Source organism: Strongylocentrotus purpuratus, unplaced genomic scaffold (genome assembly GCF_000002235.5).
Source record: "Strongylocentrotus purpuratus isolate Spur 01 unplaced genomic scaffold, Spur_5.0 spur5_scaffold_12, whole genome shotgun sequence".
Taxonomy (NCBI): Eukaryota; Metazoa; Echinodermata; class Echinoidea; order Camarodonta; family Strongylocentrotidae; genus Strongylocentrotus; species Strongylocentrotus purpuratus.
Window position 1 is genome coordinate 3,553,608 of NW_022145597.1, and position 26,320 is coordinate 3,579,927.

The following is a 26,320-nucleotide window of genomic DNA, read 5'->3' on the forward strand; positions in this document are numbered from 1 at the left end:
CATATATGATACATTTGATACCTAAGCAAGTATATCCTTCTCAATCACTTTTGACACGTCAAGAAAAACAAAAACACTGCATTTATTAATTTTTGCACACAGTTTTGGAGAACTTGAGCTTGAATTGAGGTCATTACTGACTTTCTAGGTTGGGCGTTTCAAGATTCAATGATGGTATGTACCGAAAAATAAAACTAATTTAAATTTAACCCTTTAATAACGGTATAACTGATGGCACCAACACAATATTCTTGTGAAAGATAATTGTTCAGTCCCGAACGTTCATTATCGTGTTTGCTTTGATTGACTGAGGTTACACAAAACTTTTTAGTAAAACTCAAGGACAGTTACTTCAAACTTGATAGTTGGTGGTAGATGTAAGATGATTGTGCTTATTTATAAAAGATTAAGGGGTAGGGTAGGGTATGAAAGGATAGAATAAGTTCATGATGAATCAGTTCTCGCAAACTCGCCTCTGAGCTCTGGCCTTCGGCTTCGCTTCGGCCAGTTCGGGCACACATAGGAGCATCACTATCCTGGCTGTGTAGTAAAAGCTGTGCTTTTGATTCTCAACATTTCAAACACCACTGTACAAAACTCAACTGATTTCACTCAAAATCGGTACTTTAGTGACAATTAATGACACCTAAATAGCAGTAAAATACATTTTTTTTAACTCGCTGATGTTAAAAAGAATAATTTAAAAATTCAAATTGTAAGTCTAGTGTCAAACTTTGCTTGCAGCTGCATCGACATGATTGTGTACAGTCTATGCGAAATTGTGTGGTGTGTATATTTGTGTATAGGTATAATAATACCCACCTCACAGCAAGCATGCAGTGCTAAAGGTCAATACGCATTAGCTATGACTCTCTTAGACCGAAAGCTTCAGTCTCTATAATCGTCGGTTGTTCCACTGAGACTACGTCTGGCTCCACTAGACCTCCGGTTATAGAGACTGAACGACTGCCTATGCCAGCCTGTGTTGAACTTATTCCGCTAGATTTTAGCCACTAGGCCCCTCCCACAAACTTGCCACGGCCGTATTGTTATGCCCCCAAAATCCCCCAAAATGTCATTTTACCTCGTTCATTTCCAATTTTAAATTAGGCCTAGGCTATAATACATCGGTTCCACTTACTAACTTGATTGATATAATCTGTTTAATGGTCCCTTTTAAGGAAATTATCGGTCAAAATCGACATCCATGTTGAAAATCTTGCAAGCCGTGTTAAAATCTCGCTGCCGTCAATCTCATCCCTTCTAGTCTACGCCGAAGGCAAAATGATTATGAAGGAAAAACTGTGCGCCATCTACACGTTCGTAATGGCGTTATCTCATCGTATGTATTAAATCAATGCAGCCGCACACCGCAACGCACACACGATATCTCTGTCTAATTCAGATTCCAATTTCCGATCACGGCAGTACTAGTTTTCGGGCTGGCGAGCTCCGGGGAGCTCCGGCGTGGGATACCTGCTCCGCCCGCTAGTGAAAACTGGTTCGCTATGCCGATAACTGACTCCGAAACAGTGAAAATTTAAATGAATATTGTCATGGCAATTCGTTATTTTTTTCTGGGATTCTTTTTTTGTTTAAATAATAATAATATTTGCTTCATGATTTGAACAAGAAATGATAATAAATAGGAAGTAAAGGGTCCAAAAAATAGGATTTTGTCTTAAGTGGCCGAAAACCGGCTCCTTTACTCTATATTGATAAACGCTGATTCTTGGCCTTACCTTTGACCTGTTTCTTGCTTGTTATGGTCATTTAGTGGATAAATTAACTTGAATTTTGAGCACTATTTCAGTAACGCAAAAAGTCCAGGTTTAAGTTGCATTTGATTTTAATTTTGTTGCTAGGACTTCTCAAAGTTTTTGGATGCTAACTTTGATGTGAAGGACTGGGTGAATGCTGCATTTAAGGCACAGAAGGACTCCCCAGAACAGAAAGATGTAAGTATTCATTGTGACCCCCAAGTAACAAGTGTCCCTATCTCATGTGCCCCTTTACCTTTTACCTTTACTTTTTTCGAGATTCTGGAAGAATGCTGTGTTCTCAGCAGTCGGGCTTCCAGTTCAATTTCATTTTCTTCCTTCTCGTAGTTGGGTGTATTCATCTTGGTAAGTTTGTCTGGCTCAGTTCTGTGTCAGGTATTCTACTCATATGGGGAGCAGAAACGCTTGTCTGTCCATACTTGATCCAGTCTGGCTTTACAGGCATTCACTGTGGTAGCAGTGACTACCTCTTCAGTAAGTGTGTTCCAGTCATAGATGACTCGTTGGCTGTATGCATCTAGCCTAATCTTCATTGAGCATCTTTGCTCTAAGATCTTTAGACTGTGGCCTCTTGTGTTGCTAGTCGAGTGTTCAAAGAAGATATCAACTGGGATGCGTTCAAGTCTGAAAACCTGAATCATGTCGCCTCGCCATTTGCGATATTCGACGGAGGGAAGGTTGAGCACCCAAAGTCTCTCTTTGTAAGGACAGTTGTGGATGTCATAAATCATTTTGTTAGCTCTCTTCTGCACCCTCTCTAATGTTTTGGAGTCTGTCTTGAAGCAAGAGTACCATATGGAATCTCTGTAATCTATGAGAGGTCTGAGAAGGCCTTTGTACAGCTTTGGAATTGTGGACCTGTCTCTGCACTCAAAGCTGCAACGGATGCAGGAGAGTACTCCTTTGGCTTTCTTAATAGCATGATATGCCACATGGTTATGGAACTTTAGCTCGTCATCAATGAGGATGCCAAGATCTTTCTCCTCTAATGTAGCTTCAAGGACATCATCTCCAAGGGCATAGGTGTGTTTGACGTTTCCTGGGCCTATGTGTAGTACTTTGCACTTTTGTGTGCATTGAAATACATGAGATGCCTGTACAACCTAGGGACACTTCTGTGTCATTTGCCTAGATCATTGTGTGTGCAATTGCTAATTAGGTTTTTTACGGATGTGTATCAAACTATCAATCAGAAATGGATCTACATCTGAGACCAACTCTTTACATCACCATCCAAAATATATATGACTTTTTTTTTTATCAAACTAGGGTACATCAGAGTTGGTTTGTAGGCAAAGACAGAGAGCTGGGCCCCATTTCACAAAACTTGTCATCAGTGACAAATGACAGTTTATGTTATAAGCTATTGAAATCCTTGCTTCTGATTGGTTATCAGCAGATTTGTCAATGATTTTTGTCATTTGTCCCTGTTCACATTGCTAGACCAATTCACATCTCCCTAGGTGACAACGTTATGCTTTATATCTTTCCTGACTGCTTTGGGCCTTGTTCTGGATCTTGATTTCTTCACTTTTTCTTTCTTCTTTTTTTTTTATTAGGAAAGGGGTGCGAATTATGGTTACATTAAAGACCCATTCACATCTCCCTAGGTGACAACGTTATGCTTTATATCTTTTCCTGACTGCTTTGGGCCTTGTTCTGGATCTTGATTTCTTCACTTTTTCTTTCTTCTTTTTTTTTTATTAGGAAAGGGGTGTGGATTATGGTTACATTAAAGTGTATTGGGTAAAGAAAAAATCACACACAACACATCACAACTCTGCATTAGTATAGGGAGAATTTAAAAGATTAATATGAGGGAGAGTGTGGATTGTGGAGGGAACTTTTGGATGGTTTAGAGGTTTGAATTACAAGCTAATGAAATAAATGTACTATACATGTCTGAAATGCCTTTTATTTTGTTTGTATTTCAGGCCCATGCTGCAACGCTAGTCATGAAGTTACAGCTTTTCATTCAGGTAAGAAGACAATGTGCCATAAGCCATTAATTTATTCAAGGGGGAACAAGAACACCACCACCATCATCATCATCAATAGTGATCCGTTCCAGGACAGCTTTAGTGAACTTATCAACTTCTGAGACAACTTTCTCTTAAACTGTTTCACTTTAGCACATCAACTCAAATACTGAACAAGTTAGCAGGCATAATCTTGAAACCATAAGCTGCTAGGTATAGGTTAGAGAGAAATAAGGGCTTTACATCATTATTTATATTAAAATATTCTACCATGAAGCAGGTAAATAGTTTGGGCTTGGGTAGGAGCTACAATGACTCAGTTGATAGAGCTGTGGTCTCGTAACTGTAAGGTTGCTGGTTCAAAACCAACTTAATATTCACAATTATACATGTATGGTCCACCTGATGCTCCCTGAATGCAACTTGAAATACTCTCTCCTTCCCCCTCTCTCTCTTTCTCTCTCTCTCTCTCTCTCTCTCTCTCTCTCTCTCCCTCTCTTCCTCCCTCTCTTTCTCCCTCCCTCCCTCCCTTCCTCTCTCCCTCCCCTTCCCTCCCTCTCTCTCTCTCTAAGCGTTATGATCTTCGCTTACACACACCCATCAGTTATACCAGGAGGAGAGAACTTAGATTGCACTCGCATTCCTTCCTAGGCACAGGCCAAACCAAATGAAAATTGATAATGATAATAACTGCATTTCTTCCATGTCTCACCCTTAGGAAGTGAATAACTCTTTGGAGGAGACGAGTCAGCAAGCATTACAGAACTTACCTCGTGTTCTCAGAGATGTGGAGGCTGTAAGACAAGAAGCAGGATTCCTCAAAGATCAGATGCAACTTGTCAAGGAGGACATAAAAAAGGCAAGGCATTATACAGGCCATCATACACATTGTGACCTAACTGAAATTACATGTAGGGAGAAAGATGTGAAAAGAAGTTTTAAAAATTTGTAGATCTCCTGTGTACCAAAAACAGAGGTCTTGAATGGTCTTTTGTTGAGTAATTGCATGCAAGCAAGTTTCAAGATGTATCAGACTGTATGCTATACGGATTGAATTGTGATTTTAATGATCTTGTTTGATATCGAAGACACAACATATATTTCTAAATGTGAAGATGTGAATCTATCAATCAATGTTTTATCACTCATGAGTAGTTTAGATGACTCATGGGGGAAACTTGTTTTCATTCTTAAAATCTTGAACTCAATGTTTTCATAGAAATTATGTTTATCAACCTTCATTTCCCCCTCTCCATGTCCTTACTATCTATCACATTCTACAAGTTTCCCTATCTTTCTCCCTCCACACCAACTCTTCTCTTCATTCCTATCTTTCTATTTCCACCCTCTGTTTTATTCTTCATCTCATTTCTCTGTTTACCTTCCCAATCTTTTTTATCTCACATTATGTCATTCCCTCCTATTCTGGTTCCATCTGTCTGTCTGTCTCCTTCTACTTCTACTTCTCATACCATCATCTTTGTCTGCCTGTGCTATAGGTAGAGGAGGACACATCAGAGTCAATGAAGATGCTGTTGGAGATTGATACCATCAAGTCAAGAATGAAGGCCGCATCAGATGCACTCCAGGCAAGTATCCCGACCATTTCAATATGGGAAACATTTGTGGGTGGATGCGATTGTATTCAATTCTGATGAGTTAGATATCATCTTTAAGTTTAAGCTAGGAATCTCCTGTTTTAGAATCAGACATAAACTAAACTATCACATCTACCATAGTTAGCTTGTTTGTGGTGTTTGTCACATGTTCATATTTCTAGCTGTTCATATAAATGAAGTGAACAAATACATTGAAGAAGAGAGCTATTTTTCTTTAGAAATTCCCAGAAAAGGAGTTCTTTTACACACAAAAAACAACAACAACATAAAAGTGTTAGTGTAATACCTAATCTGAAAATAGCTCCTGTGAACAAAATATGATTTTTGACACTGCTATATTGATCAAGCTTTCTTGAAAAAGTTGTTGTTAATGAGACTATGTTTAAAATAGGCACAGGTGTCTGTGGACAAGTGATTGTTAGCTCAAGCATGTATGCATTCTGTAAACAGTAATCAGTTTTCAGCTTTAAGATGCCACTGTGTGAGCAGATGTGATAGATTGATTGTATGATTTGTTGTACAGGAAGCAGATAACTGGACCACCTTGATGGCTGATGTGGATGAAGTCTTTGCTAGTAAGGATGTTCAGTTGGTAAGTCATTCTCTTCTTTTTCTCATCTCTCTTTCACTTTTATTATTTGTATAGTTGTATATTCCCCCTTACTTGCCTCCCGCTTCTTCTCTTCGCATTTATGTTTGTCATCTTTTCTCTTTGTTCATCCTTTTCTCTGAACATACACAACTACCCTCTTGAGCTGTACCCCCAAACTATCCCATATAGATTACTTCCATGGTCAGAAACCCTTTTCCATTTTTTTCCTACCAGTTCTTATTCTTCACTTTTTCTTTTTTTAGTTGTCAATCTTTTGTCTTTCACATATTGTGCATGTTTATATGTCATCACAATTTTTGTTTGGTGCCTGTTAGGATGTTGGTTCATAGCATAAATGTTTTTCATGTATTCATTGTAGGTTGCCTATGACTTTTCTAACATTTCAAACATTTTCTAACATAAGACAATTACTCCTGATGACGGATAGTCAACCTGTTCGAAACGTCAAGCCACTCATCCTCTCCAAGCGCTATAGTTCTCCTTAGAACTATATGCTAAGAAAGATAACAATAGTCCTTTTCAGGACTACACACCCCCAAGAAAGATTACTGAGTCAGAGTCCTTTTCAGGACTCCTCACCTTTTCTCTCTCTCTCTCTCTCTCTCTCTCTCTCTCTCTCACATGGTGCACCCGCAAACCTACTGTATAAGACAATTACATACTGTACAAGTGAAATTCTCATTCTTCGTGTATGTGTGTTGCCAAAATAGATATTTTATTCATACTTTATTGAAATTACATTTATCTTGTCTCAAGCTGCACTTTTCTATAATGTAGACTGGTTTTCTTTCTGCATTAGATTCTTATTTTTTAGTTACTGATTACATTATTACTTAGTTACACTGTAGTTTACTTAATTTACCTTACCATTATGCTTTTTGTCTTATCTACAGATTGCAGACAAACTACTGGCAATGCAACACAGTCTGGTAAGGAAACTAGATTCACAATGTACCTTTTAATGCTTTTATGGATTTTTCAAAATTATTATTATTATATGATTATTTTCTTTTTAAATGGAATCTTTCAATGCAATTTCTCTTTGCCTTTACAATTTCTCTCTTTTTTTTAAGAATTCTGTTTATATTTTGTTTGAGTTTTTAATTTAATTTATACGTTTTGAGATTTTGTATTTATTAAAATTTATTTCCTTCCCAACAGTACAATATGAAACACAATGTATTCAAAAATTATATATATATAACAATGATTTCAACTTAGATTACACAGTAAATAATTCAGATACCAGAAGGAGGCGAAAAGCATAGCTTGAGCTGGGAATGCCGAAAATGAGTTAACATAATACCTATTTGAAGACATTTTCCAGGCAATTTTGTCATCAATACATTTCTCATTGTGTGAAAGGGTTCTATGTCTAATGTTGAGTTTGTCTTGATCTTGTTTGTTTAGAGTATGTTAGCTCACTGTGGAGATTATGATGAGAGATGTCAGAGTCTGGAGGTTTTGAAGAATCGTCTAGAAGCTCTTCTGAGTCCTCAGCTTGTTAGTGCATTCAACTCACATTCACTGGGTGAGTTAGCTTGTTAGTGCATTCAACTCACATTCACTGGGTGAGTTAGCTTGTGAGTGCATTCAACTCGCATTCACTGGGTGAGTTAGCTTGTTAGTGCATTCAACTCACATTCACTGGGTGAGTTAGCTTGTTAGTGCATTCAACTCACATTCACTGGGTGAGTTATGATCTAGATCCTACAGTGTATCTCAGCCAGGAAATTCAATTGAGTTACTAGAATAGATGCTGTATTTCTAATGAACAAACTTATCTTTTATCACTCCAAATTTAAGTTTGTAATTTGAAATATAATCTTTTGCAATTTCTCGCCTTGTCTTTAGATGTTTACATGGTTTTGAATAATCCCTGAACTCCTGATGCAATTTGAACAACACAATTTTTCTGAACTCACACTTGAACTCTTTGGTTCACTGTTTAAATATTTTATATTTTATTGTTAATTTATGCCAAACTATGTTCAATGTAATTGATATGTTTATTTTGTAATTTTGCATGTTTTTATCTGTGAACTACCGTTATATCGCAATTCAGCCAACAACGGCTGCAAAGATATATTTGATAAACCTTGAATTGAATTGAATTTAATAGAAATCAAGATAAAATGTTACTCTTTTGTTTACCACAAACCTCAGCTATAATTGACTCTATACATGGTGTACCTTTCTGTGGTATACGGAGGCATACACGTGTGTACAAGCTTTAGCTCTTGTTCACAATATCTTAAGATAAAAATGACTGCAGTATACATTGCTTCCAGGGCCCATCCTTTTAGAACATTCCTGGTTGAGGTTTTTGGTGTGCTTTTCTGAGATACACACATGTAGAGATAGGCAATTCACAGTGTAAGTAAAGTCACTATGACAAACATCATAAATCCCAAGCAAAGAAATATACCATCTATTGTGTTAGGGAGATTATGTATTCATTTATCATTTTCATTCAACAACAAAATAAAACATTGTCATTGTTAATTTTGTTTGTATGCGTTTATCGCGTTTGGCCAATATTCTTTTTTTCCCCCTTTTTTTTTGTCAGAGGCTGCCCAGAGATATGTGAAAATATTCAAAGATATGGACAGATTGTCACAGCTTAGGAATTACTACTACAAATGTCACAAGGTAAGTCTAAATACCTTCATGCAATGATGGAGTTATCTGTAGATGTTATACTGAATGTATGTAATTGTGTTATATAGTGGTGGTTGTTTTACCTGACAGCTAAGAAAGCAATAAATGCTTGTTAGTAAGCAACCAGAAGACTTAAGGCTTAAGGTCCTCTCCGAGGGTCCTGGTAATGAGGATTAATGCCTTACCAAAGGGCACTAGCGCATCGACTTGGTTTCGAACCCGGGTCACCGGATAACGAGACCACTGCTCTACCAACTGTGCCATTGCGCCTCCTCTGGTTCGTGGGTATGGGGACAATTTACTGATTACTTTCCATTCTAGCAATGGCAGAACTTAATTCAGACGCAAAAATACTGATCTTACATGAAAAATTTAGAGAGTATTAATATTTTATATCGTATTTCTCTATTTCTCCCCCTCTCTTTCTCATTCTACATGAATCTTTTCAACAGAGTTCCTTATTACTTCAGTGGCAGCAACTACAGGAAACTAACAGAGAAAAGGTCCTAGCAGAGTGGTTACCATCATTCTATGAAACATTGCTTACAACATGGCACAGAGAGGTAAGATAGTATACTACCACCAAACCATATTCATGTCAAGCATGAGGCCTACTGATAATATCTTCTTGTCGATTATAAAAGCTACATTGTAAACATGACATGAGGGGATAATTCCATAAAGAATAAGAACCCTAACTTAATAATATTCCTCTTTTATAAGCGCTTAATACAATGTCTCTATAAAAGCGCTTTACAGTTAAACTATTACCCAGGTCATTGGACTCAGTGCTTGCCCTTACACACTGTATGCACAATCTCCACTCCCCGGGGAGCATTCCAGCCAGGCATTACTTGACGCTCAAAAACTGTTTGACCAACAATGACTGTTGCATCCTACTGGGTACCCATTTAACACCTGGGTGGAGAGTAGCAAGAGCAGGTTATTATCTTGCCATAGGATATTAGTGCTGTGTCGGGATTAGAACCCTCGACCTTCGCATCTTCAGTTAAGTGCCCTAAACCACTTGGCCACAACAATCCCACTTATGTTTGCAAAGACTACTGGAGGCAAAAACTTGTCAAAATATTGTATGTTTTCATGATCATGTAATGAATTATCCGTAGTGTTGATATTAAATGTGAAGTCTTGACACATTGTAGATTATAGGTTCCTTCAGTATGCACTTGGAGGTACACTCCTACTTCACATCCCTGCTAGAATATGCATGAGGACCTCCAATTTTATGCCATTTGACCGGTTTGCTCCAATCCTGGGTTTTGTACCAAACATGTACATGTACAGAGTATGTAGTAATTGATGCATTTCCCCATGGTATGTGAATACATGTAAGCATGTCTGGCCCAGACCCTCTTTAGTCTCAAGCTTTTATTGTTACATGTCAATTTGTACACTTTGTCATGCGACCTTTGACCCAATTATGACCTTTGAATCATGAAGTCCCCCATGGTAGATGAGCCTGTAGCTTAGAACCTGTCAGTATCCAGCCATCATTACCACTTGCCTATTATTTTCACTTTGTCACATGACGTTTGACCTCATCTTGACCTCATCTTGACCTATGTACCTGTAGGTTCAGTGGTGTGATCAGGTCTTCCCTGATGCTGTTCCTATGGTATGTGAGCTCCTAGCTCAGACACTTTCGTGTCTGCAGCCATCGCTACCAGCCTGTATGGACTCTGCCCTGCAAGACAATGCCCTTCTCAACCTCATTGACCTCCGGCAGGTAACTATTATTGCTTACAGACTCTGCTTCATTAAACTTGTTATAACACTGTAGTATAACAAGTTACAATATTGCATTTGATTTGCTGTGAGCAAATTTGTCTTTGAATTTCGACACTGGACTCTAAAGACAAACTTTATGAAACAGGATTCTGGTCTATTTCATGTACATGCATATGTACAATTTAAGAAATATATGAAACTATTTGTGTTGCATCGCTGCTATATTGTTTGGATGTAAAAACATGTAGAGGTCATGATAGTTGCATGATTTATTCTCAATTCAACTGAAATTTAAATAAATAAAAAAAATATTTATTCAATTCTGGCAAGACTTGGAATATCAGAGGTCTTTATAGAGACAGTGAGTAGGCATTGTAAAATAATATGTCAGGGCAAGACGTTGTTTCCACGGAAACAGTGCCTATTCCCTCCAATTTATCTTCATGTACATTGTAAAAGTATTTTCATTAAGTTATTTGAGAAAAGTTTGTAAGCAATCATAATAATATAATAATAAAAACGGTGCTTATAAAACGCTTACCACCAAAGTCTCTAAGCGCTATAACAAACAAAATACAATGATAAATAAGTACATAATAATCAAATAATCTGATAATTTGTGCATTTTTGCAAAAGATGTAGGCTACATGTACAATTACTTCACAGAGACTGTCATTGGTGAAAGCATTTTATTACCGTATATCATACATGTATCTAGTACCTACATGTATACTATGTGCACTATATCTGCTGCACTGTGTAAACATGATGCTATCTGTACGTTTTCATTGATCTACAGATCACATTGAGATTCATCAAAAGCTTAGAAGGTGCTATACAATCAGTGACAGGTAAGTCTTGAGGGTTTTTGTGTGTGGGTTTTGGGGGTGTGCTTGTGATATACTGTCGGTTGTGGAGATCTGATGTTGATTTTAAAAAACAAATGCACATAGGTAATAATCCTCATTTCCAAGTCTGTGAGACAGAAGCCAGAGGTTTTGTTGCTTACTTGCCTACTAACTTACATGTTTTCTTATTTATGGTGCATGTCTATTATATCCACAAATTAAATACATTTTCAGGATGTTGGCTGTGCAAAAGTTTCTATTATTTTATGTATTTATCACAGTTTCTTTCTCCATTTTTCTTTCTGCAGACACACTAGTGGGCAGCCATTTTGAAGACCTTGTTCATGCTATCCATGCCCCTTACATCCCTTATTTGATAAGGTACGGCTTCTACGAAGAAGAACACTTGGTACAAGAACTCTCAACTATTAACATGGCAAGTAGTTCTTCTCTCAAATTTGACAAAGGAAACTTTTAGAGTTGGCCTCCTGACGTTGGAAAGATTGTATTGTTGAAAACACTTTAAGAGTGTTCTTATTTTTGAGAGAATATCATATTTGAATCTCTCTTTTAGAAGAACTCTTCCAAGGGAAACCGTCATTACTTGTCTCAACTACACAATATCAACCCTATAACTTGCATGTACTTTATAAAGTTGTCAAATCTTGATCACTCCCTTTTTCAATTCTGATTTCCATTTCGACTCATTTTAACATTACATGTATATACACCTAAAATGAAAAGATCAAAAGTCTTATGTCATTTAATTTAATGTTGTCATCACCTCAGTCATTGTTTTTTCTTCCTTTCGTTTAGGCATCCATTAAAGTAATTATGAAATGTACAAAATTGGATAATTATGTCAAAATTATGGCACTTTTTAAACAAATGTTACAAAAAGTGTGGATTGTGAGGAGAGAAAGAATGTTTTGGCAAGAGTATTCAAATCAAAGGAAAGAAAAAAAATAGTGAGAACAGATGAAAACAAAGTAATTTTAAAGATAGAGCTGTTCTCATAAAAATGAAGAAAAATTTAATTGCTGAAATACAAGGTGATTTGAAGTATTGTATCTGATATTCCTTTACAACAGGAAAGACAGGACTTGATAGACTGTGCACAGCTGCTATCAGATTCACTCAACAAGATATTCAAACTGACAAATGAGGTAATTATCATGTTAAATTTAGACTCACTAATGATTGTAGTTTATGGCTTTTGTGTGTGCTAGAAGTGAATGTCATGGGGTGGGGTGGTAGGGAGAGGGAGAAGACAGGGATGGAGTGACATGTGATGAATTTGGAGATCTGGGTTGGTATTCACTTCACTACTTAGGTAAGAAATATGAATATTTTACTCAGTTTTCGGCTTTATTGCCAACTTTGATGTTCAGTTGAGGCTTTTGGCTAAATACAGGTATTTTACCCTAAATTGAAGTAGCTTCCTAGCAGACTTAAGCCAATTTTTTTGAAGGCATATGGTTTTCATATGTAATCATCACAAGCTGCGCACAATTGTATCGGAGTGCGCATATAATACATTGCGTTAGCTGTGCAAATTTTTGATTGTCTATCGTGTCACAATGCTTATCTTTAAGTATTGAAGTCTGCTTGCTGAAGTCAAATGTTTCGATGAATACGAGTTAAGGCATTTTACTTGGCCAAGCCAAATGCTAAGTAAGATACTGGCTTAAGAAACATACTGAATTGAATACCGCCCCTGGCTCCTCTGTTATAGATGTTGAGTTTGATATCATTATCCATTTTGGTTTTGATATCACCATGTGAAATATGTAGTTCTTCACCTACATGTAACATGCTGTCTGTGGCCAAGGTCTGATTGATCAGAGGAGTTATAGTTTATACACTGTAATTACATGTAGGATCTGTTTAATACCTTTGTTTAAAGGGAGTGTAACTTGGCAAAAACTGGTTAAGGTCATCTAAGTCTTCTTTTTGGGCAACTGCGCGTAAACGAATGGTCAGCGTTCGTGAAACAAATGAAGTGAAATGACGTGATTGCTGCAGTCGCATCGCCCGTAGTCGTATTATACCCGATTGACCTCGAGTCAGGCCACAGGAAAGACACATAGTCTCGTCAGGCTACACTCCCTATAATAGACATGGCCATGCTACCTTAACTTCTACCTTAGTCAATGAAAATTAATACAAAGTGAGGAGTGATCCAATTAGTCGTTAAATTGTAAAACTCTTCCTCTTACTACTTGTTTTTCCAGGCTTCAGACAGGTGTACAGCTTTTACAGGAGGCTTTGGCATGGCTGGCCTATTATCAGCTCTCAAAGTAAGTTAATATTTATTGTATTAAAAAAAATGTAATTCTTTAATTACTGCTCTTTGAAACCTACATGTATACTACCACAATGTCTGGGGTATAAATATGTTCTAAATAAGTTGTATGATTGTGTGACTGAGGTAGTCCAATGCTTGTTCCATTTAATCAACTAAAGACGACTAATAGTTTAATAGGATAGTATTGCCACTTACCCATCGTCTTTCCATGGATGCTATCTTAAATATTTTACATATGGTGATACACTTTAGTTAAGAATATGTCTGACATCCATGAAAATATTGGCTTTTACAGTGTAACGCTGTATTTGATTTGATGCATTATCCAATATGTAGAGTAGACCTTTGAGCTAGATGTGGATAAGAAGGGGAGTGGAAAAAGAAAATGAGCAGGATTTCTTTGTTTCTGTGACAGGCCACATTCAGCTCGTACTGTCAGAAGTTTGACCGGAGCCTAGAGACTTTGAGGTCAGCCTGCGGCCTTGACCCAGTAAGTACTAATGCCATGGTGATGACCTCTGCGGGGGCGGAGCTAGGGGAGGATTGGAGCAAGTTCCAGAATGCTCTCAAGATTGTTCAGACATGTGGTAAGATTTATCAGTACTAGGGTCAGTGGGTGAAAGGTCATAGGTCAAAGAGGCCAATGGACATGGAAAGTCATGATCTATGGTCCATCCATAATTACAGCATGCTCATCTGCAGTACCATTTGTAGAATGGATAAGAAAATATTGAATGAAGGAGTATTTTACACAAAGTTCCTGCTGCTAGTTGCTTAAATGTTTACCAATTTTGAGTCCCATATATGTATTTTTGTAAATCGCATGAATCTTCAATACACCCTATAACCTGATTGTGCATCGGGCTAAGGCGAGACAACGCAAGGCATTTGACATGTTTCCACATATGGTATAGGAAACAAAGAAAAGGGAAAGGAAGCAGATGTATCTTATATTCAATCTTGATGATAATCCTTCCATTTGCAACTGCCCAACATGTATTTCAATTATTTAGATTATTTACTTTATTCAATAATTTTCTGTTGAAAATGTTCAATTGTAGATCTAACAAGGTATCTCCAAACTTTGATCAGTCACCATTTTATTGAGGCAAATAAATGTGTGTTTCAAGAATTGTTAGTTCAGCCTCTAGGTGATGTGTGCATGCCTCTATCAGTTGTGTCACCATACAAAAATCATAATCATTGATAATCTTGTATTTTTGTAGGTGAGTTATTATTACAGAGTGAGGAGTTTGAGCTTCAGCTGAGTAGCAGTCTCCTTCATACATGTAGTAGCTATGACATCCAAGTCTTCTCACCTACATCACCAACTAAACCAAGGTACAGATATACATGTATTTAATGTGAAGTATAGGAATGTCCTTCTGGGCTGCGCAATAAACGCCCCACCCTTAAAGCCCCACTGTACTTCTTATAGCTACTTGTGCCTTCTATATAGCAAACAATGCCTAATCAGTGACAATTGGTCCCCCATGGTCCCCTTTTTCTTATGTTAATTGAGAGCTTATTTGATGAGATAACCACCTGTCAGTGACCGAGCAGGGAGGTCTAATCCCTCCTGACCAAACTAGTGCAGATAGGCTTTAACATCCGAGGCTCGACTGACATGGCCTAGTAGCTGGGTCGGTGACTGCGTATTCCTCGGGTCGTAGGCTTTCTTTTTAATCACAATGACCTTTTTCTACATTCAGATAGTTTGGATAGCCTTGGCTACCAAGAGCCAGGCACCCAATCATGGCTACACCACAGATAAGCAGCCTAAGATACACTCCTGCTGCTCTGTTCACCAGCAATATAAGGGTGATGGAACCCCTGCCAGACCATTATCCAAAACCACTCTTAACATGTGTGCATTCCAAGATTACCCATAGTCTCCTATTTGCATTTATGGGTGTAGAACGGGTAATGCACTGGATGACATCCCAGTATTCAAGAAACAAAGATTCTTGCCCGTTGCCTGATATAAACACATGTACATAATATAGAAATGATACTGTTTCACTAAAAATGCTTGATACATTTTGTTTTGTGTTTGGATTACACATACATACCATGGTCTAGGTTTTCCAGAAGTGACAAATCTGTCAAGAATTAAAAAGTATGTCTGGAAGGAACGTCATAAAACATACCCCTCAAAAAATTAGTTAAGTGTGTGCCTCAATCAGCTGTGTCACCATAAAAATATAATAATCATTATAATCTACTAACTTGGGGGGTGCTGGGTTTTTTTGTTTTTTTAAATTTAATCAAAAGTGTGAAACATTGTCAAACACATAGCACGGGATGTGGCTATAATCATATGAACAAGAGAAAGTATTGCCTTCTTCTCTTGGGCTCATGCATACATGTACCTCACATCTTACTGATTTTTTTATTTTCACAGCTTATAAGTTGAAATTGTGATGGCCTAAGCAATTGTACATTATGGTGTTTGTAATTATTGTGTAAATAGAACCAGTTAAAGCAAACAAACTTTCTGACTGGACTTATGCAAATAATATTATTTTTTCTTCCTGGCAGTGCGTCACACAGCAGCTCTTTCAAGGAATATAATTACTTAGCCAGAGAAGATCCAGCGCAACATGCTGCCTTTCAGGAACTTATCCTCAAACTCAGAGAAGGTCAGTCCCATGTGTTGAATTTAGTGCTGTGTTTTAGTGGTTCACAATCAAACTTCAAATGCATAGATCTGAAGAGATCTCAAGTATTTCTAGCAGCAGACATGTGCTAGAAAACCTCAATCAGGTTGACTTCAAAATGCTTTTCTACCACTAGTATCCAAAACAACCTCTCAGAAACAAGACATTAAAAACTGTATTTTTAAGACATGGAATGAAAGGTTAATAATAGCTGATTTTGGTCTGTATTTAATATACTCCTCTATGTGTTTAGAATTTGTTTTTATTGCAAAGATCTATATTAACCTATTACATAATAATTCCAAAATAATATAGGCTGTTGTTGATGACTAATCTCTGTTGTACTATTAATAATCAAGAGAGTTCATCGCGTACATGTATGTTGAAATTTGGAGAAGAAAAAAAATAATGATTTTGTGCAGTTCTCCAGCTCTTGCTTCCCTGAAGGCTTCATGTTTTGCCAGGGGGTGTTTTTTATGTTTAAGGTAATGGGATTTCCTCCAAAACAATCTTTTTTGCTCTTAATTGTTGATATTCCGTTTCCTTTAGATGATGGTTCATCTTTACTTCAAGAGCCGTTGGAAGCCATGTCAAAGATCACTGAGCATGCTCACAAGCTTGCGTTTGGGATCGTCTTCTTCCAGCTTCAACTTCAACTCTCGCAAGTTTCACAAATGGAGGTAAGAAAGCAGGGCTGTAAATAAGTCCTAGTATAGAGGAACATTAGATTCTTCTCTTTTTCAGAATTGTTTCCTTGTAGTAAAATAATAATAATAATAGTTGTTCTTTATATAGCCCATTTCAGGACTGCAGGCCCTCTCAAAGCGCTTTACAGATATATTATTACCCCGGTCATCGGATTCAGGGTTAACCCGCACACAATGTATGCACATTTTTCACTCCCAGCCAGGCGTCTTTTTTACAAGCGCACACTTGCTCATCTAACCACATTAACTTTCGCATCCTACCGGGTACCCATTTAACACCTGGGTGGAGAGTGGCTAATGTAGATCAATTTCTTGCCAAAAGGACATTAATGTTGGGGTGGGACTTGAACCGCGGACCTTGTGATCCACAGTCCGGTGACATATCCACTCGACCACGACACCTCTACGACACACGACATGTCTAATTTCTGTTTTGAGAGAGTCCTATCAATGTTTTGGTTGGAGATTGGAAGGTATGGACAAGGAAGTGAGGGAAGGTTGAGGGGTAGCCTTCAAACCAGTTCCTTCTGGTTTATTAAAGAGCTGGACAGTCGAAAGATAAAAACAGTCAACTGTTAGGAAAACCTAGGGTAGTTTCAAGCTGAATACTAAATTTGTATAATATGTGACAAGCGTACTGAAATGAACAACATTGACATTAACATTATCATTGACACCTTTTGTTTGTTTAAAGCCATCTGCACTAGTTTGGCATGGAGGGATTAGACCTCCCTGCCTGGTCACTGGCAGGTGGTTATCTCATCAAATTAGCTCTCAATTAACATAAGAAAAAGGGGACCAATGTGATCAACGGGTACCGCTTAGGCATTGTTGACTCCATAGAGGGTGTAAGTAGCTACAGGTAGTACAGTCCCACTTTAATTGCCAGCTAAATTTTGATTTTGATAAAATTGAATTATTTAAGTTCTTAAAAACTTTGAACAAGTAGATGCAATAATTATGAATATAGGAACACTGCTGCATAAATGTCTACCCAGTATGTACATCTTCCATTACCACTCCTATTTGCATATTTTGTACTTTACATTCAGGTTTGGACTGATGAAGGAGGCATGCTATCAGCTGATTTACCAACATTCAGTTTATCTCCTCAAGAATATATCACCAAGGTAATCTCAATCGAGGTTGGATTTGCCCATGATTAAAAAAAATACAAGTGAAATATAAAATGTTCAAAGTGAACTTTGACGGATCCTGTCAAAACGGAATGTGTTATTTTGCATATGTTATTTTGGTATGAATTCAGTTACCAATTTATTAGAAGGAAGGCTCATTGTATTAAAAGCACACACAATTAGTTAACATGTTTTAGGTTTTAAGTATCTATTTATTTGTCTTATAGTTATTATTTTTCCTGTCTCAGGCAAGTTTACAATGTTGATTTCCAGCTCTTGATCTAGAGCAGTGAGCGATAGTACTGACATAGGAACAGAGCTTTTTATAGTAAGGTAGTTTGAAATGGAAATATTTCAAAGTGCTTTTTGTAATATCAAATGGGTACTGCAAACATGTGCAAGTATTTTGGAAGCTCAGTGCTACAAATCATGCTTACACAGAATATGAGATAGTAAGGCAAGTCCATGGTCAGCTGATATGTTTTTTTTATTATTGTGTAGTTCGTAAAGAAAAGGTTGAGTTCTGGGAAGAGGTAAAAATAATTTGTGAGCGTTATCATGGTATAATGCAAGTGTGGAAGAACATCATATAAAAAAAAATTCCCTGAAAAGCATGGCTCTTCCAATACCGGTACATGTTTGTCTACACACATATACATGCATCTACACCCATATAAACCCATATACATGCATCTTTCTGTGTACAGTGCTTGTAACTTTACCAAGACTGGGCCAAATTTCTTATTATTTTGATGATTCCAGAACATTGCAGTACTGTATATGCTAAATAATCAACCTTTTCTGATCGATTCCACAATGTTTCTTTCACAATACAATCACATGACCAGAACTCAACTTCATCTTTAAAATGAATTGACATCAAATGTGTCATTTCACTTCATATTTGGTAAGATCTGAGCTCTTATAAGTGCAGTTATCTTAATAAAAATATTGATATATACTTAAATTATGCACATGGTTGCTAGGGTATTGGACAGTGTACAGTTGTAGCTTGTACTTGCATAATGATATGGAGAGATATATATGTACATGCACATGAGCAAAACAAATAGGTGGGGATGTTGATAATATTGTTTGGTGTGTATTTCCTCTGTAGATTGGTCAGTATTTGATGACCCTACCCCAGCAGCTTGAGACGTGTACAAGCCAGGATAACCCAGCCATGGAGAAGGCTTTAGAAGCTAGTCAACTACCATTCCCACCCTCACCTGGTAAGTCAATGGTTTGATGGGTGGATATGTTATTTGTATGTGACTGCTATTAAGACAGTAAAAGATAGGAGTTGTTGCTACCTTGTTTGGCGTTCAACAATAAGGGATAGAGCAACGTCGATCTGGCGCTGCTCAGTGGCTGCCGGGCTCACGATCAATTGGGCAAAAAGAATTTCCGTTTTGGTTTAATAAAATTTGTAGTGGACTATTAGACTATTATTATTATTATTATTATTACGCCTGGAGGTGAGCAACCAGGGGACCAACAGCTTTGAGTCCCCTGCAAGGGACTTGGTAATGAGGATTCATGCCTTATCAATCAAAGGCCATTAGATAGAATTCACTAGCTTTTGAACCCAGGTCCTCCAATTAAACGAGACCCCTGCTTTTTCACTGAGCCATCTCCCCTTCTTGAGTATCATCAATTTTATTTGTTTGTTTTGAAATATCTATAACATGTTTTTACGATAATAAATGTAATTATACAGTATACATTGTAGGTGTTTGGTAAAATCATAGTTGTTTCAGGAGTTTGGAACGTTTCAAAAGTGTAGACTATTGGATTGGATGGTTACTGGACTGTAGACCAAAAGGTGCAGGGTTCAAATGAAGTGAATCCCTACCACAGCACTAACATCCTTTGGCAAGACATTAATCTGTTTGCCTCACTCCATCCAAGTGAAGTGAATCCCTACCACAGCACTAACATCCTTTGGCAAGACATTAATCTGTTTGCCTCACTCCATCCGAGTGAAGTGAATCCCTACCACAGCACTAACATCCTATGGCAAGACATTAATCTGTTTGCCTCACTCCATCCGAGTGAAGTGAATCCCTACCACAGCACTAACATCCTTTGGCAAGACATTAATCTGTTTGCCTCACTCCATCCAAGTGAAGTGAATCCCTGCCACAGCACTAACGTCCTTTGGCAAGACATTAATCTATGTTTGCCTCACTCCACCAATGTGAAGTGAATTGGCGCCGGAAGATAATCATTCCTTGCATGCTTCAGTGCCTTCATCACGGCTAGAACCCCGTTTATAGTCCAAATCTCTTTGGAAGTACTGTACATAGGCTACAGACATTATTAAATATGTGATACGTGCTTTCCAATAACTGATTACTGTAATTATTATTATTATTATCATTATTACTGACAGGTTCTCCAGAAGTGGCGCATCTAGCTGATTACTGGATTGGGTCTGTTGCCAGGGCAACCATGCATATGTATGTTGAGGTGATATTAAGGATAAATGAACTGACCCAACAGGCAGCAAGGCAGCTATCAACAGATATAGGTAAGGGAAAGCTCACAAAATGTCTGTTAGCATGACTGCCGCCCAACCGCTGTAGATCACAGCTTGCCTTCTTGTGACTTTTCCTTCCCAGAGATGCCAGTTTTCAGGCAAAAGCCTGAATTCAGGCCCTGGCAAGTTATCTTCAGGCCATAGTTAAGGCTTTTTTGTGTACAAAATGACTAATTCTAGGTGATTTTCAGGCCCTCTGATCAATTCTAAGTGGCACCCCTGCCTTTTACATGTCTTGCAATTTTGAGACCCAAGTTTTGCATAAATTGGACCCTTGCGCTATCACGCCATGTTTTTCGTTATCTATTGTCGGGGCCAAAATTGAATGAAAATTGACATTTTGCATATATTTGTGTTGTGTACTAAATACTGCTTTTAAATTGCTCAATTAAATTGTGTCTTTCATGCATGCCTTTCTCCTGATCTTGAACGGTATGAAATTTAAAAAGATACATTCCTGAAACATAAAATACATCATACAAGCAAAGAAATACATGAATATGAATACAATAAGAAATGAATAAAGCGACGATAAATGCAAAAGGATTGATTTTAGATTTGACATTTTTTCAATACACTATTTTGGGCTTTGCTACTTTTTTGGTAGAGATTGATTAACCTTCATACCTCATCAGGCCGTGTCACACAGAGGCCAAAAATCCGGATTTTAGTTATCCTCTTGATTGCTGTTTGTCATCAATTATCCCATTAAAAATCCTCTAACTAAGCAAGAAAATTCTCCCTTGCAAGGATTTTTCAAGGGATTTTTTAAGGGATTTTTCTGTGTGACACCACCTATTTTGAGTGTCTTAGGTTTTAGTGAGTGTGTCTGATCTTCACCTTTCTTTTTGTGTTTGTATTTCTTTCAGATTATTTGTGCAATGTAGTTGATGCTCTTGGAATCCATCCATCTCCGAATCTGAAGCACATTGAGGAACTTCTCAAGATGCCTCTCTCACAGTAAGCTTATATTCAGATTTTTCCTATTGCTTCCTGCTGGGGAGTTGCAAAGAAAATGTAACTTGGGGAGGGATGATGAGAGAGGTGGGCTTCCCAAGTGAGTATGGAAGTGTCATGGTCTAGTCAGAGATGCCAACCAGTACGATTAAATTGTATTTAGTACGATAATTTTTTTTTTTTTTTTTTTTTAAACCCAGAAAAGCCCATAAAAACAGCGGAATCACATAGAAACATGTACAAACATTTGCTTTACAATTTTCTCATTAAATTTTAATAAAAGAGCAAACATTTTACTTGACCGTACTTACCAGTAAAACATTTTTTTTTAGTGTCCAGTTTTCGTCAAAATCTGATTTTTTTTAGGATACTCAGTCTGTTTTTTTTATGTCAAGAGGTTGGCATCTCTGTCTAGTGGATACATCACTGGATTGTGAATCACGATTGTTCCCCTGCAGCTCTGATGTCCTTTTGCAAGATATTGGTCTACATTTGCCACTCTCCTCCCAGGTGTATTTAAAGGGTACCGGAAGGAAGAAATTCCTTGAATGATTAAGGGCCTGATTATTGTAGCTCAATATGACTGCAGGGCCTCAATAAACAAGACCTATTGGTATAATATAGTATTAATGACTGCTTTGAGAGAAATACACTGTAGTTGTTTTTATAGCCCAATGGCCCAATTGTAACCTTCCCGAGAGCGTATAAAAAAAAACTATTTCTCGAATATTAAAGCAGTCATTAATACTTTTATATGCCAAAAAAAAATAGACTAAAAAATAAAAAATAAAAAATAAAACATTTTTTGTTGAAGATGGGATTCGATCTCTTGCGTACAAAAGGTGATGTAACTAAAATCAGCGCCTTAAACCGCTCGGCCAGCGCGCTCTGTCACCACATATAGCGTTTTTTTTCTAATATATACATTAAAATGAATTGAAAACGGCTTCGTGTGGTGGATGCTTCGCCGCTGCTCCATTAAACGGGCCCTTCTTTTACTTTTGCAATGCATATTGGCACGAACTTAGATCAAGATCTATCGGCAGATGTTGTTTTTTTGTTTTTGGAAGTTTATTTTCGTCTTCATGTCAACAATGCAAGATAAAATTGTTGGTAAGATCGATCGAGATTCAATTGTATTGAAATTACCGACCAATTCTTCGCACACGTACGGTATCCTCGATCGCTCAGACCATTTTTTAACATGTAAACCTATGGGGTAACCATGGAGACTGAACTATTTTCCCGGTAACCATGGTTATTGGGATTTTAGAACAGTTTTAACCATGGTTACTGGGAATTTTCGGGAACAGTTAAAGTTTATGAATGCAATTTCGACCAATCAGATTGCTGGATTACTTAAGTGAGGTATATGTTAATTATTATTACTAGCATTTGTACATGTATCACTAGTATTATTACTATTACTACTATTATTATTATTATTATTATAACAACAGCAGAACTGTTGAATGTAGTAACAAAGTTTCAGACTTTTCCATCTAGACCCCTTCTCCTTGTCTTTAGTTTCTGCTACAAAATATTGTGCCAGATCAGAAGGTGTATGTACACACTGTGTCATTCATTGACATGTAAATGAACCAACACTTCAAAAAGTAAACGAAGCAATATGATTTTGAAATTTCTCATGTTACTCTTTGGTTTTATCAAATTATAGAAGCATTTGTGATGTGTCTTTTGTCTTCTCTCATCTTCCAGGCATATCCTTGAGTGTTTCCTTTAATGCATGCTGTTGTATTTTATTTGTGACCTTACCTTGTGTTTTCTTGCATACCTGGGGGTGTTTCACAAAGATCCTAAGTTGAACTTATCTCTATTAAAGTTGGACTTACCAATTATGGAAAGCCGTTAGCGTCTAAAAAAATATTGTTTTTAAGTTATTTTAAATGGCATAAAATGTTGATTTAAATCAGTCATATTTTCTATTATCAAGGAGATTTTATGTTCTTGATGTGGAATTTATAAAAAATTTTAAATACTTGAATTTTCGCTTTTGAACAACATATTGTAGTTTAAGGCTACTAATGGCACTCCATAATGTTTAAGTCCAACTTAGAGTTAAGTTTGACTTAGGATCTTTGTGAAACACCCTCTTAGCCATGTGTTCTCTTTGATACATGTTCATAATCTTGTCTTTGCTGCAGGTATGGTGAAGTGAAAGGAGTCATCCCAGACAGATTGATGCATGCTGTAGCCAGTATGAGGAGTGGAGCAGAGTCCTAGATAAAGCCCAACACATCATAATCATAATAGCGAGTTTTCCCAACCGGCGATGTGGCCTTCTACAAGGCTAATCTTAGCGGGGGGTCGCACTCAGAGCACAAATTTCCGCGTAGCGTCCAAACCTACGACAGTTTTCAGCCATATTAGCATCGGGAGTTGAGCAAGTATGGGGTGGCGAGCTCATTTAAATACCCCAAAAGACAGCACTTGCGTCGCCGTGCAAAAACTCGCTGTTATATCTAGGAAGGTTACTTGTCTAAAAGCCTGGTATTCAGAAAATCTCTATCTTTAAAGTTTCTGTCAGGAATGTTAAGTCTTGAATCACAACTTTTGTTTTGCATCTTCAGAAGCTTTTAATCAGAGTCCTTCTGACAAATAAAATAAATCTGAGAACCTTTGTTTCTGAAGTGCTATGTGATGAAGAAGTCTTCTTTTATGTTAAAAATAGTTTGCACAGATTTCACATATATTTATTAAATGCTTTTTATAGAGACGAGTCAAATGCATAGTATGAACTAAATGCTCACTACTTTTGAGTGATTTAAACACGTACCAGTTGCTACAGTACACATCAAATGTGTGACTGCCATTATATGTACATGCATGTACAGGTATTAAACCCAGTTCATGTTTCCAGTATAAATAATTCTTTTACTTGGTTTGCTAATTAAACATTCCCGTATTGTATTATGTTGACACATGTTGTATTAAATGCAGGCACATTTCAACCCAATTCTTTTATGTATTTTCACTAACTGCTATTTTGCAAAAAACAGACTTCTATGAATGTCTTCCTATCATGGTAGAGTATTAAAAAAAATGTAAAAATAGGTACATTTTACACTGCACACACGTCCTGGAGGATGCTCAAGGCGCCTAAAAGCCCTAAGATTATCCATTCATGGAATCAATGCCTATCAGGGACTTATTTACTTCACCTGGGTGGAGAGTGGCAAATGTAGACTAATGTCCTGCCAAAGGACACCTCACTTTTAAAGTGAAATGGTTGCAATATCAGTCCAGACTAGCACATCTCTGAATAGTATGTAGTTGTTAATCATTAAAGTATCTTTTTTACAGCTCATGCATAAAGAACACCCACATGCATTATCATCACAAGTTAAATCTTAATTCATTAATTCCCAAAGTACATTGTAAAGACTGTTCTATTATGCAGTGCCCTAGCAATGTGTAGCAAGAGAGTTTGGGTTTTTACATGTACATACAGAAGCACAGTGTAGGCCCGTTTGTAAGCCCCTAAATACTATGCCAGAGATGGGTCAAGGCGGAGGCTATATGAAATTGGTTTCGAGCCACAGGTTATAACAAGAAAAGAGTGAAAATGTTGAGATTCAAACAAGTGTTGCGCTTGCAAATGCACGTATATGTATGTGTGTCCATTAATTTGCATTAATTACCTAAATTTCTCTGCGGCAGTGGGGGGGGGGGGGGGGTGTTGTAGATTTGTTTACCTTGTCCTATCTTGAACATTGGTTGACTTTGTATGTTATTATAATGTTTATAACAATGGAAAAATATTTATTTCTAGTACATGTACATGGTTGTATAATTTGTATCTTTCTTGTTTACATGCACATTAATAGAAATTATGTTGATGAAATTGGAATAAAACACTGACTGAAAAGATTATGTTAGCTCTGACAGTTTCAATCTCAAGTAAGCTTGTGATACGTCACCCCAAAATACTGACAAAGTTCAACCAATTCAATGTCCTTATCTTTTCACATTTCACACATTTTACTCTTTAGATTTTAATAGATCTACAGCATGTTAAGTTCATGACTTTTTTATTTGGATGTTTGTAAGATGGAATAAATGAGGCCACCGATTACCGACAAAACTAGCCACCAATCACAGACAAATATATTAATGCCAATGTGCCCGGGGGCTAAATTTCCTATGAACTATCTATATATCCATGCGCACATGACAATTTTTCCTCTACCTCATAAATAAATAAGACTAGTCAGCATCGGAGCTATATAAATGTGGAGCCCCACAGAATACCCCCCCCCCCTATTTTTTTGTATATCTTTGACTATGTATGTATGACACAAGTATATTTCTAGCCCCCATATAGTCCCTCCTCTTAGTTAATTAGGTACCCCCTCCTGCGAGAGTGGCCTCACCCACAACTAACCCAAACACACCAGCTGGGATACCAGGAGTGGCTTCTCACTTTGTTTTTGCCACGCATCTCAGTCAACACCTTTCTTATTTTGTCTTCCTTTCATAGGTAAGAAAGAATCTCTTATTATTCAATTGTGTTATATTCTTGTTCTTCATAATATGTGTATTTCTAAACTATTATAACTTCACTATTCATATATCTTGTATTACTGTATAAAAGGAGATATTAATGGTCTTTGGCTATGAGATGTTGGATTATATGACATGTGGACTATGGGTGGAAATATAAGAAATGCCATGTGGGAAGAGATGCCATGTGGGAAGAGATAATGTCATTGATGTACATAGTAATTACTTGTAGAAAT

The 26,320-nt window shown here is 37.2% G+C and overlaps 1 protein-coding gene across 1 annotated transcript; it reads left to right on the forward strand.

The window, feature by feature from the left end:
• The first annotated feature begins 54 nt into the window (after positions 1-54).
• On the forward strand, positions 55-24,783 carry LOC581128 (conserved oligomeric Golgi complex subunit 7). The gene is made up of 24 exons (XM_030981620.1): positions 55-174; positions 1,866-1,958; positions 3,716-3,760; positions 4,479-4,619; positions 5,260-5,349; positions 5,903-5,971; positions 6,886-6,921; positions 7,403-7,523; positions 8,562-8,644; positions 9,106-9,216; positions 10,248-10,400; positions 11,202-11,253; positions 11,559-11,686; positions 12,342-12,416; positions 13,485-13,550; positions 13,974-14,145; positions 14,785-14,899; positions 16,100-16,200; positions 16,768-16,898; positions 17,978-18,055; positions 19,179-19,293; positions 20,457-20,594; positions 21,473-21,563; positions 23,726-24,783. Exons 1-24 carry the CDS (start codon positions 169-171, stop codon positions 23,802-23,804), a joined length of 2,289 nt encoding a protein of 762 aa, XP_030837480.1. The 5' UTR covers positions 55-168; the 3' UTR covers positions 23,805-24,783.
• The last annotated feature ends 1,537 nt before the right edge of the window (positions 24,784-26,320 follow it).